The 17,805-nt window shown below is 31.8% G+C and overlaps 2 protein-coding genes and 1 non-coding gene across 3 annotated transcripts; 2 read left to right on the top strand and 1 right to left on the bottom strand.

The window, feature by feature from the left end:
• The first annotated feature begins 362 nt into the window (after positions 1–362).
• TRNAT-AGU lies at positions 363–436 on the top strand. Its single transcript has one exon. It is a non-coding gene; the product is annotated as a tRNA-Thr (tRNA).
• Positions 437–3,568: 3,132 nt separating this feature from the next.
• LOC101218330 (phospho-2-dehydro-3-deoxyheptonate aldolase 2, chloroplastic) lies at positions 3,569–7,533 on the top strand. The gene is made up of 5 exons (XM_004149292.3): positions 3,569–4,138; positions 4,816–5,093; positions 5,749–6,025; positions 6,715–6,960; positions 7,047–7,533. Exons 1-5 carry the CDS (start codon positions 3,659–3,661, stop codon positions 7,329–7,331), a joined length of 1,566 nt encoding a protein of 521 aa, XP_004149340.1. The 5' UTR covers positions 3,569–3,658; the 3' UTR covers positions 7,332–7,533.
• A 717-nt stretch (positions 7,534–8,250) lies between these two features.
• On the bottom strand, positions 8,251–12,842 carry LOC101218090 ((S)-ureidoglycine aminohydrolase). Its single transcript, XM_004149291.3, has 13 exons — positions 12,602–12,842; positions 12,309–12,437; positions 11,597–11,684; positions 11,433–11,509; positions 11,286–11,325; positions 11,093–11,159; positions 10,544–10,629; positions 10,163–10,244; positions 9,831–9,887; positions 9,706–9,744; positions 9,365–9,435; positions 8,643–8,696; positions 8,251–8,546 (listed from the first exon to the last, which is right to left on the bottom strand). The coding sequence occupies exons 1-13, from the start codon at positions 12,660–12,662 to the stop codon at positions 8,468–8,470; spliced, it is 930 nt and encodes a 309-aa protein (XP_004149339.1). The 5' UTR covers positions 12,663–12,842; the 3' UTR covers positions 8,251–8,467.
• Positions 12,843–17,805: the final 4,963 nt, after the last annotated feature.

Genomic DNA, 17,805 nt, shown 5'->3' with positions numbered 1-17,805 from the left:
ACCTATTCTTTTTATCCAAATGTTCGTTTTGGTTTGGGTGCTTTTTTTAGCAGGTCTTTTTGCCAAGCAAGAACTTATGTTTAGTTTTTTTTAAGCGAATATTATTCCTATTTACCGAATCTTTTTAATAGGATGAAGATCAAATTATTCAGAAAAGGTTATGTCATAACAAATAGTTATAACATTGCTGAACCATAGTAAAAGTTGGAAAATGATGTTTTAAATAGAGAATTTAGGTTTATTGTTTTCTATTCAGAGCATCAGAATTATTGAAAATCTGATTTCTGATAAACGAATTCTGAGGGGAAAATATTTTAAAATATTTTAAAACTAAATGATATTTTTAATTATTCCAACAAAAAGCTTTCATAGCTCAGTTGGTTAGAGCACCCGTTTAGTAAGCGGGAGGTCTTGAGTTCGACTCTCAATGAAAGCAGTTTTTTCATTCACATATACTTAACCTCCTCATTTTGCTACTGCCCCCATTTTTTTTTCTTTCCCAAACTTAGAAACATCAATATTAAATAATAAGAGTACCTCTAAAATATATTGATTAAAGGAGCATTTATTAGTTTGAGTTTGTTCCATACTTATCCTCACCTAAAAGGTGATTAGTTCATCCTATAAAATAAATAAATATATATATATATAACAATCCCTTATGATTAAAGAAAAAACACAAGTTTGTTAGCTTTAACAAAGCCTATGAGAGAACTATTATCATTCTGTATTATGCCATTTTTCTTTAACCATAACAATTTTTTCTATCAATTCTCAACTCTTACCTCTTTTCTCAAAAGATTCGAGCTACTATTTGTATGGGTCTTTCCTTTGTGATTTTGAAGCTACCATGTGACACATATCCCTCCCTAATACTTCTTACAAAGTATCTATAAGTGAGAAGTTCATCCTACCTTTTTCAATAAGCTTCATTGCAATATGCAATCTAGAAAAACGTATAGAATCATCAACATAAACAAACTACTTTACTATTGCCTTTTCCTTTACTAAACAAGTGTAAGTGCTACAACTTGTATTGTATGTGGGAAAATAGTAGAGTGAGAGTGTGATATTGTTCACCCCAAGTAATTAAAGAATTTGTCACTCATAAGTGAATTCTCTTACTCGCATGGATGACACTTGTGTGTGTTTTGTTGTAAATTGCTTGATGACTCTTCAATAACTTCTCCTAAAACAAACTTCTTCCCTCATCACATGTCAAACAAAATAAAGCAATTAAACTAATTTAATACCAAAAACATCACCTTTCTTTTCTATCACAAATAATAAGACACGTTGTATCCTAAATGACAGACTACTAATAAAATCTATTTCGAAGAACTCTCCTTTGCATGTTCTCCTTCAATGCTAGTCGTCGCCTAAAACCCTTCACCCTCTTTATTAATACTAATATACTACATGTTTCTCTCCTTCATTATTAAACAACTTATTCAATTATTAGCAAATATAGTAAATTTAACAAAATATTTACTAACATCTAATAAAATTTTAGATTCTATCTATAATAGATATGGATGGGCACTAATATATTTCTATAAGTGATATTGTCTAACAATGATAAAAGTTTATCAATTTTGATAGATTTGCTATAGTATTTAAATACTTTAGTTTATTTTACTAAATTATAAAGGACCAAGTTCCCACCTTCTCCAAAGTATAGAGATTTATTTGAATGATTAGTATTTGTTAAAAAAAAAACAATTTTAATCTCAATTTAATCTTTATATTTTTAAATTTGGAACACTCTTGTCGTAACAATACTTTACGATAGGTTAATTATCTATTATGTATTGTGATAGAAATAGTTAAGGGCTAATCAAATGAATTAAATTACTTTACGTTTGAGATTTTGATAGTCACTATTTTGGCATATTGACATTCTATTTCTTTTTCTCAACTCATATGCTAAATGCAATTTCATCCACATATAAATTTTTTAGTACCTCAAGTTTGAAATATTTTGTGATTAATTGAAGTATTTTTTTTTCTCTTCCGCCCAATTCTTTCTTCTTTTTGGGGGGCTTTGTGAGTCATATTAGAAATATTTACTTACAATATTGTAGAGTTTATTTTATAATGCGTTGTAATTATTTTGTTTTTCTAGTTTAATTCAATATGCCTATTTTTATTATTATTATTATTATTTTACTCAGTGTTCTTCTGATTTGTTTCAAGATTCTAATTTTTTAAAATTAATGAGTAAGGTTGCCAAGGAGGGGAAGCAAAATATTTGAGTTTTGAAGAGAAAGAAAAAACATAATTAAATTTTAATTTTGGTTTTGTGGAAGACACTTTACTAAAACCGTTTATCACTTATTGTAAAAGAAATGTAGCTAAATTTGTTAGTTTTAACTAGAGTTTTAACTAAAGTCTTAGGGAATACTATAAATACATGTATCATTTTGAAATTCATCATTGAACTAAAATAATAACTTGCTCTCGAGCACAATGGATATAGGTACCTGTCGAACCACTTTAAAACATGGTGTGTTCATCTTCTACCTCTTCCTCTCTTCATCTCACCATCTTCTAAAGAAGCTCAAAGAACAAAATACAGTAAAAGAAGAAGAAGAAAGTCTTGTAGAGGATTTCTTTAATATTTTGTTATCAACGTCTACACGCAAAGTGAAAAGAAATGGAAAGTAAGTGACAAATGGAGAGAAAACCTACCATTACATGCAAATAAGTGGTTTCTTTGAGTCCATACACGTAGCTTTCCGGCCTACAGATTTATTTGATTCAAGTTAATGAGATTTCTTTGTTATTTATAAATCTAATTAATATGATGAATTCAAAACTCAATCACATCATCATTTCATTAAAGAACCGACAAAATCCTAATTAATACGATAAAATATATCATTTTAATATATACATATAGGGATCAAAACAAGCTTTTTGTTGAAGTTGGTACAAAAACATACAATTTTAAGAATTGAGGAAACAAAATTTATGAAACAAAATACACCATTTTTTTTCAATAAAACACAGAATTGAAAATTGAGCAGAATTGTAACTTTAATGGCAATCAAATATTTTTTATTGGAAATAACACGTTTCTCATACATATCCACCTTTTGACCATTGAGTATTCCTTTTAACAAAATATCTAGAAAAAAATGAAAAATAAAACTTTATAGAAATATGTATACAAATTGAATTTGAAAATAACCTTCACTAAAATTAACTCTTTAAAAGTATATAAATGTATAAAACAACGAAAGAAGCCGATAAACAAAGAATAAAATGGAAGGATAACAAAAGTTGTATTTGTGTTTAAACAAAAATATGGAGCAAGAAGGGAGTGGAAGAAACCAATATTTGTTTGTGTATCATATCCTTCTTACACTAAGTGACTATACTTTAACACAAGGTCAATTTCTTAAGTGAATTTCAATTTTTGACCAAGTTTGAGATGTATATTTTAACAAAATAAAATTTTAAAAATGATAAATCGTTTAAAATAATGAAAAAGTATAGCAAATTTTTATTTTTTGTAGAAAAAAATGTATATATTTTTATTTAATGGGAAATGAGGGTATTTGAACCAAACATATTTGCGTTCATAGGGTAGTAGTAAGCTCATTATCCAGCCACTAAAGAAACCCACTTCACAATTTCCCGGCGAATCACCGTCATGATCATTGCCAATCTCCTTCCTCCTTCTTCTTCCGCCGCTCCTACAACTTCCATCGCCAAATGTTTCCTCTTCAAACCCCATTTCTTCACCCCTAATGCCGCCAATTTCTGCCGGACCATTCCCTCCGCCGTTTCTTCTTCTTCTTCCACCCATTTCATTTCTGGATCCTCCAATTGGACGCCTGAATCTTGGAAATCCAAGAAGGCCCTTCAACTCCCTCAATATCCTGATCCAAACGAGCTCGACTCCGTTCTTCGCGTTCTCGAGTCCTTCCCTCCTATCGTCTTCGCCGGCGAGGCTCGCAAGCTCGAGGAGAGCCTCGCGAAGGCTGCCGTTGGCGAAGCATTTCTGCTTCAAGGTGGGGATTGCGCTGAGAGCTTCAAGGAGTTTAACGGGAACAATATTAGGGATACGTTCAGGGTTTTGCTGCAGATGGGTATTGTTCTTACATATGGCGCTCAAATGCCTATTATAAAGGTTTGTTTCTTTTCAATTGTTGTGTTTCCCCATGAGTTTTGGATGATGGAGTGTTGTTGCTTGAATTTTATAGGATTATCTCTGATTCTTTTAGGACTTTTCTTCTCTCTCTTCTGTCAGTTGGAAATTTTTTATGTTTTCTGGTCAAAAGTGTTTGTTTTTGGATATGGGTGCAGACCAAAGTCACTGCCCCACATCATTTGTTAATTCATATTTCACTACACTGTTCATGATTTATTGGGATTTGCATTATTTTATCTCTGTCCATGTTTTTTCTTCCCTGCGTTTGTCGTTATCATGTCTTTTTCAGTCTCCTCTCTCTTCGTACTCTCTTCCGGAAGAGATTGCAAAGGCTCCATCTAGATCTGTTCTGCTTTTTATCCAAATTTAGTCCATTGTTTTCAGATTCATTTGTTAAATGAATTCTGGGAATGTCTAGTTGGTATCTCGGTTTAGATTCTAAGAAACTAATAACGATCAACATGTTTTATATTAAATTTGATATCAAGCACGTATTCAAAAGCCTCGAAAACATAGGATACAGCTCTGTTTTTAGAATTTGGAACATTTTCTTTTGAAACCGTGGCGTTAAGCTTTGCGTTGTAATGTAAAAGATGAGAAATGTTTTAGTCTGGAATTTATTTGATGTAAATTTGGTCAACCAACTGCGTTGACAGGTAGGAAGAATGGCAGGACAATTTGCTAAACCCAGGTCAGACCCGTTTGAGGTTAAAGATGGTGTAGAGCTACCGAGTTATCGTGGAGATAACATCAATGCAGATGCTTTTGATGAGAAATCTCGAACCCCAGATCCTCAAAGATTGGTTAGAGCATATCTCCAATCCGTAGGCACATTGAACCTTCTTAGAGCGTTTGCCACTGGAGGATATGCTGCAATGCAGAGAGTTTCTCAATGGAATCTTGACTTCGTTCAACACAGTGAGCAAGGAGACAGGTACTCATTTCGAATTATTATCTTTAACATCTTACAATTTGTGATCTTTAATAGCAGACTTACTTGAACAATAGACTATGGGTTGTATGTTCTAAAATTTATGCTCTTCAATATGAACTCAACTTTTCCATCTTCTTAAAAAGAGGAAAAGCTTTTCCTAGTTTGAATTTTTATATTTTCATAATTGTTAAGTGTCTAAATGAATAACATTTAACTGACATTGTAATGAATAACATTTAACTGACACTGTGTCAGAACCTTTGTTGCCGTCCGTGACACATTGCTCTATGGTGAACATTCTCTTTGGCTGTGAAATAATTAAGTAATTTACTTATAATTTAAAAGAGGCATATTTTTGTTGCCTGCACATCCTCCATCATATTCAGGGTATCCCATTTGTTGGCTTTTTAGTTTAGTGGTAAGCACTTACAAGGTTTTGAGATACTATTTAAGGTTCTGAGTTCAGAAGCTCAGGAATTTCACATAATTTACTATCTTTTGGACTTGGCTTTTGGTCAGACAAAGCCTAGTCAGAATTAGTGACCGATGTACCATGAGCACGTCTATATGTGAGACCATGGACCATCCCATAATGCAGATTATCTTATTGAATGAAGGTCTAAGTACTTGAGTGAATATTATTTATTGCGTGCAGGTATAAAGAACTTGCTCAGAGGGTAGATGAAGCGCTGGGATTTATGGCAGCTGCTGGAATCACTACGGACCATCCTATAATGAACACAATTGATTTCTGGACTTCTCACGAGTGCCTTCACTTACCATATGAGCAAGCCTTGACGAGGGAGGACTCAACGACAGGCCTCTATTATGATTGTTCTGCTCACATGCTTTGGGTTGGTGAGAGGACTCGACAGTTGGATGGTGCACATGTTGAATTTCTGCGAGGCGTGTCTAATCCTCTTGGAATTAAGGTACCAAACTACTGCCGTTATACTGGGATTTAGATTCATTGATGTCATCGACTTTCATTAAAACACTAACCAATGTTCAATCGCCAATAATATGCCGTCACTTGGCATGCAGTAACAGGTTGGCTTTCTCGTGTTGGGCTGTTTGTGGGTGCTCCATTTTTGTATTATTTTAGTCTCTCAATGAAAGTCCAGCTTCTTTGAATTAGAAAGGAAAAAACAATAATAAAGAGAAAAAAAAGTTGAGTGCATCTGTACTTGGAGGTATTTTGCTTGAATGTGTTAGTTAGCATGGTCCCCGTTGCTTGTGAGGATTTTCTTTTTTAAGTTTTGATTAAATTTCTTTTGTTTCAACGTTTATAAGTAATTATTATGCAAGTTTTGACTAGTTTCATTAATTTATGTATATCTCTGTGGCATTGTCCATACCACCTATTCTCGTGGAGACTTCTCATACCCAAAATACTTGCTCCAGGAGACATCAAAGATTTTAATGTATTGAACTTTATATTTGGAGGCTCAAACCAAGACCTTTTTCTCTCTGAATATCACATGGTCCTTTTATATCTGGCCAAATTCGTTAATAGCCTTTTGCTTGATGGTATATTTTGGAGACGTAGTGAAAGAAAAGAGAACATTGCAACAACATTATATCTGTGCTTGATTAATCCCTGGCTTTTTATGCTATGCAGGTAAGTGACAAAATGGATCCTTCGGAGCTTGTTCAGTTATGTGAGATTTTGAATCCCCGCAACAGACCCGGACGTCTTACAATCATCACCCGAATGGGAGCAGATAATATGCGAGTCAAGTTACCTCATCTCATTAGAGCAGTACGCCAAGCGGGGCTTATCGTCACATGGGTGAGCGATCCAATGCACGGCAACACAATAAAGGCTCCATGTGGTCTGAAGACTCGTTCATTTGATTCAATAAGGGTACAAACCAACTTTTCTACCTACAAGCATCCATTGCACTTTTACTCCATACATTAATGTTGATGTTGCTATTTTGTTTTACTTAGGCCGAATTGAGAGCTTTCTTCGATGTTCATGAACAAGAAGGCAGTCATCCTGGAGGAGTACATCTAGAAATGACTGGACAGAATGTAACAGAATGCGTCGGAGGGTCGAAGGAAGTGACCTTCGACGACCTGAATTCTCGCTACCATACTCACTGCGATCCGAGACTGAATGCTTCGCAGTCGCTGGAGTTGGCCTTTGCGATATCCCAAAGGCTGAGAAGCAAAAGGATGCGATCTAAGGCTGGCTTAAATGGGCTGCTTGTAGAAAATGGGTTTGTTGCTTAGGATATTTCATAATGTGTTCTTAGCTATAATATATATATATAATATATGAACCGTTTGCAACTCCCATATGTTTTCTGTTGAGGTAATAATAAAATGTGTATCCGGAAATTGATTTTTCTGCCCTTCATCTTTCGGATTGTTAATGCACAATATCCTGAAAACTGTAATATATAACCTTTCTTTTTCCTCTTTGGATTTTTGACATGATTTTCTCCTATTTTTATTTTATCTTTTAACTAATATTGCTTATGAATAGGCTTTGACCAAAAACATTTATTCTAAAATTAGTTTCTAACACAAGTATAGTGCCTACTTTCATTTTGTTAGTTTTTCATTCCCTTTCAGTTTTCTCAAATTACCGATTTATTCTAATGTCAATTTTTTTTATTCTTAATCTTCTTTATTTTTTTTTTATTATCATCCTATTTAATATTATAAAATTAATAAATGAAACTAAAAAGGGTAAACTTGCACTTTTTTTAAGGTTAATAGTTACGAATACCGCTTCCAAACTTTGAGATTTATGTCTAATTAAATCTTTAAACTTCTTTAATTTCGTATCTAAGGAGTCTTTAGAATTCTTAAAATTTAGAAAACTTATTTAAAAGGATAAAACTAATGAAAATACTTACAAATGTAACAATATATCACAATCTCGATACGCTAACGGTTTAGCATAGATGGATTATGATGTTTTAAATAAATAGACACGAATTTCAAATTTATAGGCTAAAATGTGGATTTAATCCATAACCATCTTAGGTTGGCTTAGTGATAAAAAAAACAGTCTCAATAATTTTCTTTGGCGTCTAACTGTCGTAGGGTCAAGTGAATGAGTGAGATTAGTCAAGGTGCGAAAAAAACGTTATATGCACTTTTCTTTGACTATTATTGTTAGATCTTATTTTATCAAAATGAATATTTGACCAAACTTAAATGGGGTAAATTAAGTGTCAAAATGAATATAAATTACTACCAAGTTTGAGAAAAAGCAAACTAAGTGGATTGTAAATTTGCAACATATTATGTTATTCCAAAAACAAATCAAGGGGGTCTACAAGGTGACATGCACTACTTTCATTTGAACCATCTAAAATAAATTCTACCATATATGAAATATGATAGATTGCAACATATTACTTGTGATCAAGTGGGTTTCGGTTCATATCCTTGTACAACAGATAGCGACTTCGTGTTTTCCCAAGCGCAGCATACCTGAAAAATATCATATGAACTCCAACCCTATAGTTTGCACCATATTGTAATGTGGATGAAATGAGAAAATATGAAACATGTAGGCATTTAACTAACCACTGTGGAACAAAGGGAGCCATCCAAATGGCATCACCAGATTGAACAGGGTACCTACAACAACAGAATCAACAATAAGCAAGGGATATCTGGAACAAATTATGTGGTTCTTTTTATTTTCCTCATATCTCATAAGAAGAAGCCTAGAGTGCAGTTTAGAAGATACAAGCTGTACATATATTTTAAATCCATTGTTCTCACAACTCCTTTATTCTACTTGATATATCTAAAGTTCATGTGGTGTATGGTGAACTTTACGATCAAGGGATAATGTCTAGCAAGATGGTCAACTCTTAAATCTAAGTTTTTTCTATAATTTATTTCCCTAAAATTTCAATACTAAAACGTTGAAGATCTCATGTTGAAGGATCTCACGCTTATTATAAGATTGATAGACGTCTTTTCTTATTGTCGAATAGTTTTGAGATGAAAACTCATGGTACCTAATATATTATTAGAGTCTATAAACTCAAATGGATATTTGGTCCAATAAAGAAAAATTAGATCCGATCAAGTATGGTAAACCGTGTTGAGGATCCCACGTTGGAAAAACCAAGAGAGCTCAACTTTCTTATAAGATAGATGAGTTATTCTTCTCTTTGTCAATTGGTTTTGAAATAGAAAACTTCCAGCTCTGCCCGAGATAATGTCAAGCTAGTTTCAAGTTTGTATATATGAGATGCTTTCAACAAAATGTTACGTAAGAATAATGAAGTATTTACCAGTAGTCGCCCAAACGATAAATACCCTGACCCTCTAAGAGCAACAAACCATGCTGATTATAATGAACCTCCTGCCAACAATTTAACAAAATATAATTAAGAGGCTTGAACTAGAATAACTATTAAAACCATGTATTCTTTTAACAGGGATTAAGGATCAAGAGACAGCCTCAGCTCACTTCGGTTTGGTTAAGGCAAAAACACTCATCATCCAGGACTTTTAATTGGAATTCAATTTACAAGGAAGAAATTCTTCCGTTGAATGACATGAAACAGCATAATACAAAGTTTCAAGCCAATCAAAGCTAATAAATGAAATATTTGAATTTTCATGATATTACCTTCACATTAAGAAATTCTCCAGGTTCGAAATCCATGATCTGGGCCAAGATATGCAAATTGAACTATGAGAAAGCTTGTGAACGAGGCAGAAGAACTAATCTTCCAATTGCAACTCATAACTTACGTGGACGTTGAAGTCATAAGGCATGGACATGGGAAGGAGCTTCCTAAGTTGAAAGACCTTGTAATTTGACACGAAACAAGGAAGAAGTTTTAAATATCTAAGCCAATATAAGAACATATCTAACCAAAGTGTTTAGAATTACCATTGGTTCCAAGGATAGTTTATTAAATTCGTTAAGTTCAGATACTTTCTATCAATTTTTGCTGAGTTCTTGTATTCAGGTTTTCATATTATCCATGAAAAGTTGTGTTGTTTCTTCAAAAAAGAAGGAAACAGAAAAAGCTGCATTACCTTTTAACTTTTCAGTAGCAAGGAGATAAATTGTTGCTTACCTCACCAGGAGTTTCAAGGAGGGGTTGCTTGTCTGTTGAACCAACAATCTGCTTAGTGTGATGATCCACTAAAGAAGCATACCTGATTCAATGAGAACATCTCAAGTCACAAAAGGTGAACAGTTTATAAGCCAATTATTAACAATGTTAGTGAAGTATTTCTCAAGTCCACATGTTGATGTAAATGATATATGTCACATTAGATACAGTGGACAATTGCATAATCATCTCTTAGAACATTGGTTTCAGGTGAAAGTACGTATACATACATGATGCAAGTATTGATAAATACTTATCATGAACTTCGGTGAAAATTAAGGGTGCACTTGCACAAATGTGAAAGCCATTCATGTACGTTATAAGTATCATGCAGAAACAAACCTTCTCTCAAATACCACAAGTGTAGCGGAAGAGTCGGACATGACGGAATGATCGAAATTTGGAGGTAGATAAGCAAATGAATCGACCTGCATTTCACATATTGATTCTTTTAAAAATATATATACTTATTTATTTATATTTCCTCTTCCTTTTTTAAGATAAGAAACAGACCAGATAATGAAAGTAAAGACATATATAAAAATGCATATCAAACAATAGAATTCGGTGGGCTGCAGTTATCTGTGAACTTCTTCACTAGCAACAAATCCTCACCCTTCATGCAGCCAAGCATTCAAACAGGACAATAAAGAATGCCGAAGGAATAGTATTGTATTTCAGCACAGACATTACATACATGAACTTATTTGCAGCCTGAGAAGATCAAATGTAATCCTGATCTATGAAGTATGACTTAAAAGACCTTTTGTTCAATCTTAACTTACAAAAGGAGCAAATAAAAGCTAGAAGAAAGTGCATAGATGAAATTTTGGCATGTCAATTGCTTATTACAAGAAAGTTTGAACAAGAAAATAGACAACTCTGTCTCACCGTGAGTTTTTCACTAATGCCAGACGAATTGGTAAGTTTCACTGCTCCTTGAATGACAAATAAAAACCTAGTAGGAAGAAAATCGATGAAAATTTGAAATGTTAATTGGGTAATATAATTATTCAGCAGAAATCACCAAATTCTCTGGTATGGGTCAAGATATATAAGTATATAAGAAAAATGAAAAGTACACCTCTCAACATCAGTAGGGGGCAATCCTGATTTAGATTTCTCTGCAGCTCATGAGATAAAAGAAAATGCAAACAAACTATTACTAAAAAAACCTGTATGTCTTTGAATGCATGATGTGTGGAGATTTTATGGCAAGGTTTATCCAAACCTTTCATCTGAGCAAGATACATCACAAAATGTGAACCAAGTGCCGGTGTGATTAAATATGCACCCAGTGTATTAGTCCTGAAAAGTACATCAAGTTACAAGTATTGCAAAGAATAATAACATGAATGAACAGAACTCAAAAGGAGAGAAAGAAGCCAAATTTACCACTCTGGTAGAGGACTGAACACTTGACTTTCTGGGGTTATCAAGGCATGATCCCTTTTGTAAACACTTCGTGTGAAGCCAGGTAAGTCTAGACAGAAAAATCAAATGAAGTCGAGAAAGTAACATGTTATTGTCACAGTGTAAATTATTCGAACCAAATCCTAAAGAGAAGCTCTGTTTGCCTTTTACATACTTCGAAACAAAGATCACTTAACAAGAATAACAATGTTAGACTTTGTGAACTTAAACTCTAAATGACATCGTCAAAATGTCAGCAAGATATTGGTTATATCACCAATTGACTGAAAAGCATATCATCAAACACTCATTTTCACGTTTGGGCTTGAAATATATAGAAGATTCTAGCAAGTGACAATCAATGTTAGTGGAGGAGTAAAAAACATTAAAGAAGCTTGAACACAAGACCTCCTCTTGGACCACCAACTAAGGTAAGTTTAATATCATATCATCTGACTCTATATGTCTATTAGATCAGTTTCTACATTTTAATTCGCTGAAAATAATGTTTTACTTAGTTACATTCAATTCCATCTCGTTCAAAGAGTGATTACAATCTCAATGAAAATATGCATCAGATAAGGCAGAGGGTATTCGATAAACTGGGAAATTTCAACAGCAGACTCCACATAAGATGAGTTGAGTACCCATTCTAACACAATCCCATTTTAATTAATCACAAAAACTTACTGACCCTGCAGATGAGAAGGTGAAAGAGTAGGATTGGTCACTTTGTAATACAAAGCCTTCGAATCAGCATCCGAGTCGACAACAGATGGTGCAGAACAAAACCCTTCTCCACCAAAAGCAAATCCGAGCAAACCTGAAAGAAATTACAGTAACAAAGCCGCATTACAAACTGGGTTTCTTAATTCGATAGAGAACAGATTTCCCAGCTTTAAAAGAATGAGTTTGAATTGGCTATCATTCAAATTTACATCGGGAATCAACTGGGGAAGATATAGAGAGAAAAGAGAGATGGTTTACTTGAAGTAGCGAAGAGAATGAGGAGAGATAGTCCATGGGAATATGTTGAGAAGCTCCACATATCGAAGGAGATAGGATTCTGGATTCTGATTCAATTTGTTGAACGATGATCGAATTGGAAATGGAAGTAACGGTCAGTCTTCGAGTGGTATGTTCTTGGTTGGATGCTGAAGGTGGAGAATCCGCGGCTGAGGGAGTAAGGCTCCCACTCAATACTCAGCCGACACGTGCGATAATTCCTTTTCCTTTTACTATAAAGTTGATTTTTAAAAATAACAAAATACCAAACTATTTAAAAAATATATTAAAATCCAACAATTCTCACAAGCCATTTAAGTTTTCGATCATATTTTTGTAAATAGATACATTTTGTTGCTAACCATAGCAATAAATTTATTTCTTGTGTTACATTGAGACTCGTGTTGATACAAAACGATACTCCTCCATCATATCATTTTTTATTTGGTTGTTTATCTTAGTGAGACTTTGATTTTGAAATTTTGTGACATTGGGTTAGATTCTACTTGAAGCTTTATTTTATATTTAGGTGCTAAGAAAATTGATGAATAAGAATCGAACAATTGAAGAAAAATTAGCGTATCTATATTAAGAGATAAAAAAAATGTGTATATTCTAAATTTAGTTTTCTTTCAACACACGATAACTTCAAATAAATTAATCGTTATATTAATGACAATAGTTTAATATTTTTTAAACGAAGTAATGACGGTTTCATCAAAATAAAAATAATTTTTAAAAATTTTATTAGAGTGTACGATGTATTGAAACTTTTCAAAATTAAAAGATATTCTTATATTCTTTTATACATAATATTTAATGGTAATATATTTTTTAACTTATTTTTAAATGAAAAGGGTATTATTTAACTTCCTAAATTCAAGAGATATTTGTCATAACCTTAAATTTAATTTTTACTACTATATTGTATTGGTCTTTCTCAACAAACAAACAAAAAGTTTATTACATTTTACTACTTTTATTATAAATCATACAAACATATCTACATATTGTATTTCTTTGCACAAATCTTTTCCTTATTAAACCAAGTGCCACTACAATCTAGTTTCGAGGGCCTTGAGATTTCTGAATTAAAATTGACTGTGTTAAAATATATAAACTAAAATTGACTAAACCAGAAAATATATGATAAATTTTATTTGGCAGGGACAAATATAACAATGAAGCCTAAAATATTAGTAGGAGTGATAGACGAGATAACTAATAGGAGTTTATCAACAATAGAGTCTATTGCTATAAATTTTGTTAAATGCATTATCATTTCTATAAAATGTTATTGTCAATTCATTGCAATTACTCATTTTATCTTTTAGAAAATGAATATTTAAATTTAACCCAAACTTAAGTAATGGGATTGATATGTTTTTGGTCGCGAGGCCACATCCATTGTAGATTTAAAAATGCATTAGTTCAAAGATTGGATAGACTTGTTGGAGGTAAATTCCCCAACTTCTACACCTTCAATCAAACATGTCACTGAAATTTTAATCGATACAACTTCGAAGAAATACGTGATTTCCTTTATTGCTATTATTTTATAGTTGTTGGTATTTGGAGTAAGCTTGCACACAATCGAGTATTCTTAATTGTAAACAACTTATCACATATTATTCTCTTTGGATTCCTTTTCCATTTTTGCATTACTCTTATTGGCCCTAGGTCAATTCATATTTACTTTTTTATAATATTACATCAAATGTGAATAGGAGGAATAATACCTATGAAACTTTTTGAAGAAAGTTGATATGCTTTAGTGGCCGAGCTAAGTGTCTTTGATTTTGTTAAATCATAATTTTTTTTTCTTTTTGTTTAAACATGGTTTCAAGTTGATCAACTTTTGAAAAAAATTGGTTTTAAATTAATAGAGTATCAATTGCAACAAACAATGCTTTATTTTAATGTTTGACTCAATCATTATTGAAATCCAACTTAAAACGTTAAAATTCACATTGACTTAATATATGTGTTATGCAACCTTTCTTAAAAGAAAAAAAAAATGCTATGTGATTGTCACGTTTATAATTATAATTTTTTTTATAATGAGAAGATGATATATAGAATCATAAGCATTTTTGTGATAAAAAATAACATAAACATGATTAAAAAAAATGATTGTCCCAAAGGGCTAAACTTGGAATCATCGTCCTTAAGATAATAAGAAGAAAGCCAACTAGGAGATAATTTTTTTTCCATATCCCCTCCTCATGTTCATTGGATATAGCCTAACCCACAATAGAATATGCCACCGCATGGGTAGATCCAGGCACAAATTTGAAACTTCCACTCCATAATGTCTCCATGGGGTCTTTTAAACTACTGGAATAATGAATAGTTTGCACAAGAGTTTGAGAGTACGATTCTACCAAAAAATCAACTTTCACGTATGGCACTTGTAAGGCATGAAGCAGAGTCAAAGCCTCAATCGATAACACATCAATACCTCAGATCCATTAGAGCACTTTGAGAAACTCCACTACTACCCTCACTTTATAGTCTCAAAGAATTCCACCTATACCCATCTTCCTTCTCTCTGTACAGTTGGATGCCTCAACATTAAATTTTTTCGATCAAATTTAAGTTTTTTTAATATATATACGTACAAACCAAAAGGAAAATTACATTACTACATTGCTATAAATAATTAATAATAGCGAAATAACTCAAGCAAAAAGACGAAACTCATGCATAAATATCTGAAGATACACCCACAATGCACTTAACCTCAAGAAACTCAAACCTTCTAACAAACGAGTCGTACTATTGTAGTCGTGAAAAACATGATGGAAGGAAGCCAACGAAAAATCAAGAAGCCTCAATATTTCGAATGTCAAAAACAAAATTCACCACTTTTACTTCAACCTCAACGAAAACTATTCACCATCGAATCAAAAACGAAACAATAATTAAATTTAAGTAACCGCCAACCCATTTAACCATATGTATGATAATTAAACAAATGTAAGCTAACCACCAACCCATCTAAACCATATATATATACACACTGACACAAAACACAAGTGTAGTATTTCTTTGAATATTTTTTCAATCATGCAATAAAGAATTGAGTGTGATATTTGTACACATATCCAATAATTGTTTTGATATGTGTGTGCATAATAATATCCAATAATTATTGGACCATTATTGAATTATTTTATATAGTGTTTTCATTCAATAATGAGTGCATCTCACTCACACTCCAATAAAATATTGAATCATAACGGCTAATTATTCAAATTTCTCATTTCATATCAATATTTTACAATAAATAATCCCTTCTTTGTTCTACTTGATAATCTCACTCTCTAAAAGCAACAAAAGTATTATTGTAATTAAAAATTTCTGAATATCCTCTTCAAGCAATTAAGTATAATATTTGATACATGTTCACATTAAAATCTCTTTAGTGCACTTAATTAAGATGTTATATATTAATTAGATATATGATTGTTTTCTTTTTCCTTTAACTAAATCTCAATTTCATTATAAAAAAAAAGTCATAATCTAATTGAAATGAGTGGTTTGAATCTTGTGTATTAAAAAAACATGTCAAAATGGAATACAATCACAAATAACATTTAAGCTCTCTACAATAATTAAAGTAAATGATTTAACAAGAAATTTTTATACTTGTTCAATTTGGAATGAATTAGAATAATTAACTAAATCTAACATAAAAAAATTCATTTTGTCAGCATAGCTCATCATTATTACGACCTCTCCAACATCAATCTTTAGATCATTTTGACTTTTGTAACCTTAACAATTAATATATTTTTTCTTTTTGTTTGGGTTATAAATATAGTTATAGAAAATCACTAAAAAGAAAACGTATAATTATTGATCTTTTGAAAAAATAAATGAAGTTGTATAGTAGAAGATATGATAAAAGTAAAGTTGCACATGCATACAAACATTGTTTTTATTTGTACGGTACAATTGAACGTTTTTAAATTTTGGATACAATAAAAGTATTAAAAAATCATAAATCCAAAGTAGTGTTTAATTATAATATTGTCAAATTATCAATTTAAAATGAATGTATTGAAAATCTTTTAATTTTTCAATTACAATCTATAAAGTCTTTTTAGGATTTGAACATTCAATCTCAAACGAGAATGCAAATACAACTTACTCTTTAGCTATGTTCCATTTATCTCAAATTATCCTCCTTCTCGAGGTTCAAGTAGATAGATTTTAGAGTAGAGTTTGAAGAGGTTGATTCGACTTTGTGACGATATGAGTGTTTTCAAATAAAATTAAATTAATTCTTGAGTGAAGGCTAAGAAGATTGGTTTGAGCTTTTGACCTAAACAATTTTCTCGAAATCAAAACAAATTCTAGTATTCTCCATTTCTCGAATGAGAAAAAACTGCGTCGAAGTTCATCCTCTACTAAACTGGAGTAGTTCAATTTGGGCCTTGATCTAAACCTCCCATCTTCCCATACTTAATTGGACTCAATTGTGTGGTTTTAATATAGCTCGAGTTTTATCCTTTCTTATCAAATAGTTCAAAATTTTCATAAAAACGACCATCGTCTGTTTTGAGTCAAAAATCACTCCTAGAGTATATAATAAGAATAATAAATACTAATAACATGAGGGCCTATGGTCATTCACCAATAAAGTTCATAGTTCTTTTAGCCTTTACCACATTATTATTGTCCAAATAAATAATAACAATAATAAAGATCAACACATTATTTATTGCCCAACAATCTTCAATCCTCAATAAATTAAGCACTCTTTTTTTTCCATTGTATATTAATGGTTTGGATGAGAATTTAAAACATTGACTTGTAAATAGGTAATCACAATCTAAAATATATTCATTTGATTGAATTATAAACATTTTCAACCATAAAAGTTTTAAAAATATTTATAAATAAATATAACAAAATATTGCGATCGATAGACCACAACACATTATTGTATGTGTATATCATAATACAGATAGACCACGATAAACTCAAAATGAGCTATTTTCAGTATGAATCATTTACAAAATTGCATATTCTATCAATGATAGATATTGATAAACTTCTACTAGTATTTTATCAGTCACATTGATAGAAATTTATCTGTATCTAGCGTCGATATAGAATTTGAAATTTTTGTTATATTTTGTCAATACTTTCAACAATTTTGTCATTTACCAATAATT

The sequence above is a fragment of the Cucumis sativus genome, chromosome 3 (assembly GCF_000004075.3).
Source record: "Cucumis sativus cultivar 9930 chromosome 3, Cucumber_9930_V3, whole genome shotgun sequence".
Classification (NCBI taxonomy): domain Eukaryota; kingdom Viridiplantae; phylum Streptophyta; class Magnoliopsida; order Cucurbitales; family Cucurbitaceae; genus Cucumis; species Cucumis sativus.
Note: the sequence above shows the minus strand (reverse complement) of the source record. Positions and strands in the feature narration are given on the sequence as shown.

Coding starts and splice junctions, on each gene's coding strand:
- LOC101218330 (XM_004149292.3), top strand. CDS start 3,659: ATGATCATTGCCAATCTCCTTCCTCCTTCTTCTTCCGCCGCTCCTACA. Junction 6,026..6,714: donor CTAATCCTCTTGGAATTAAG/GTACCAAACTAC, acceptor TATGCTATGCAG/GTAAGTGACAAAATGGATCC. Junction 6,961..7,046: donor GTTCATTTGATTCAATAAGG/GTACAAACCAAC, acceptor TGTTTTACTTAG/GCCGAATTGAGAGCTTTCTT.
- LOC101218090 (XM_004149291.3), bottom strand. CDS start 12,662: ATGTGGAGCTTCTCAACATATTCCCATGGACTATCTCTCCTCATTCTC. Junction 12,438..12,601: donor CATTCTCTTCGCTACTTCAA/GTAAACCATCTC, acceptor AATTTCTTTCAG/GTTTGCTCGGATTTGCTTTT. Junction 11,510..11,596: donor TTCAGTCCTCTACCAGAGTG/GTAAATTTGGCT, acceptor TGTACTTTTCAG/GACTAATACACTGGGTGCAT.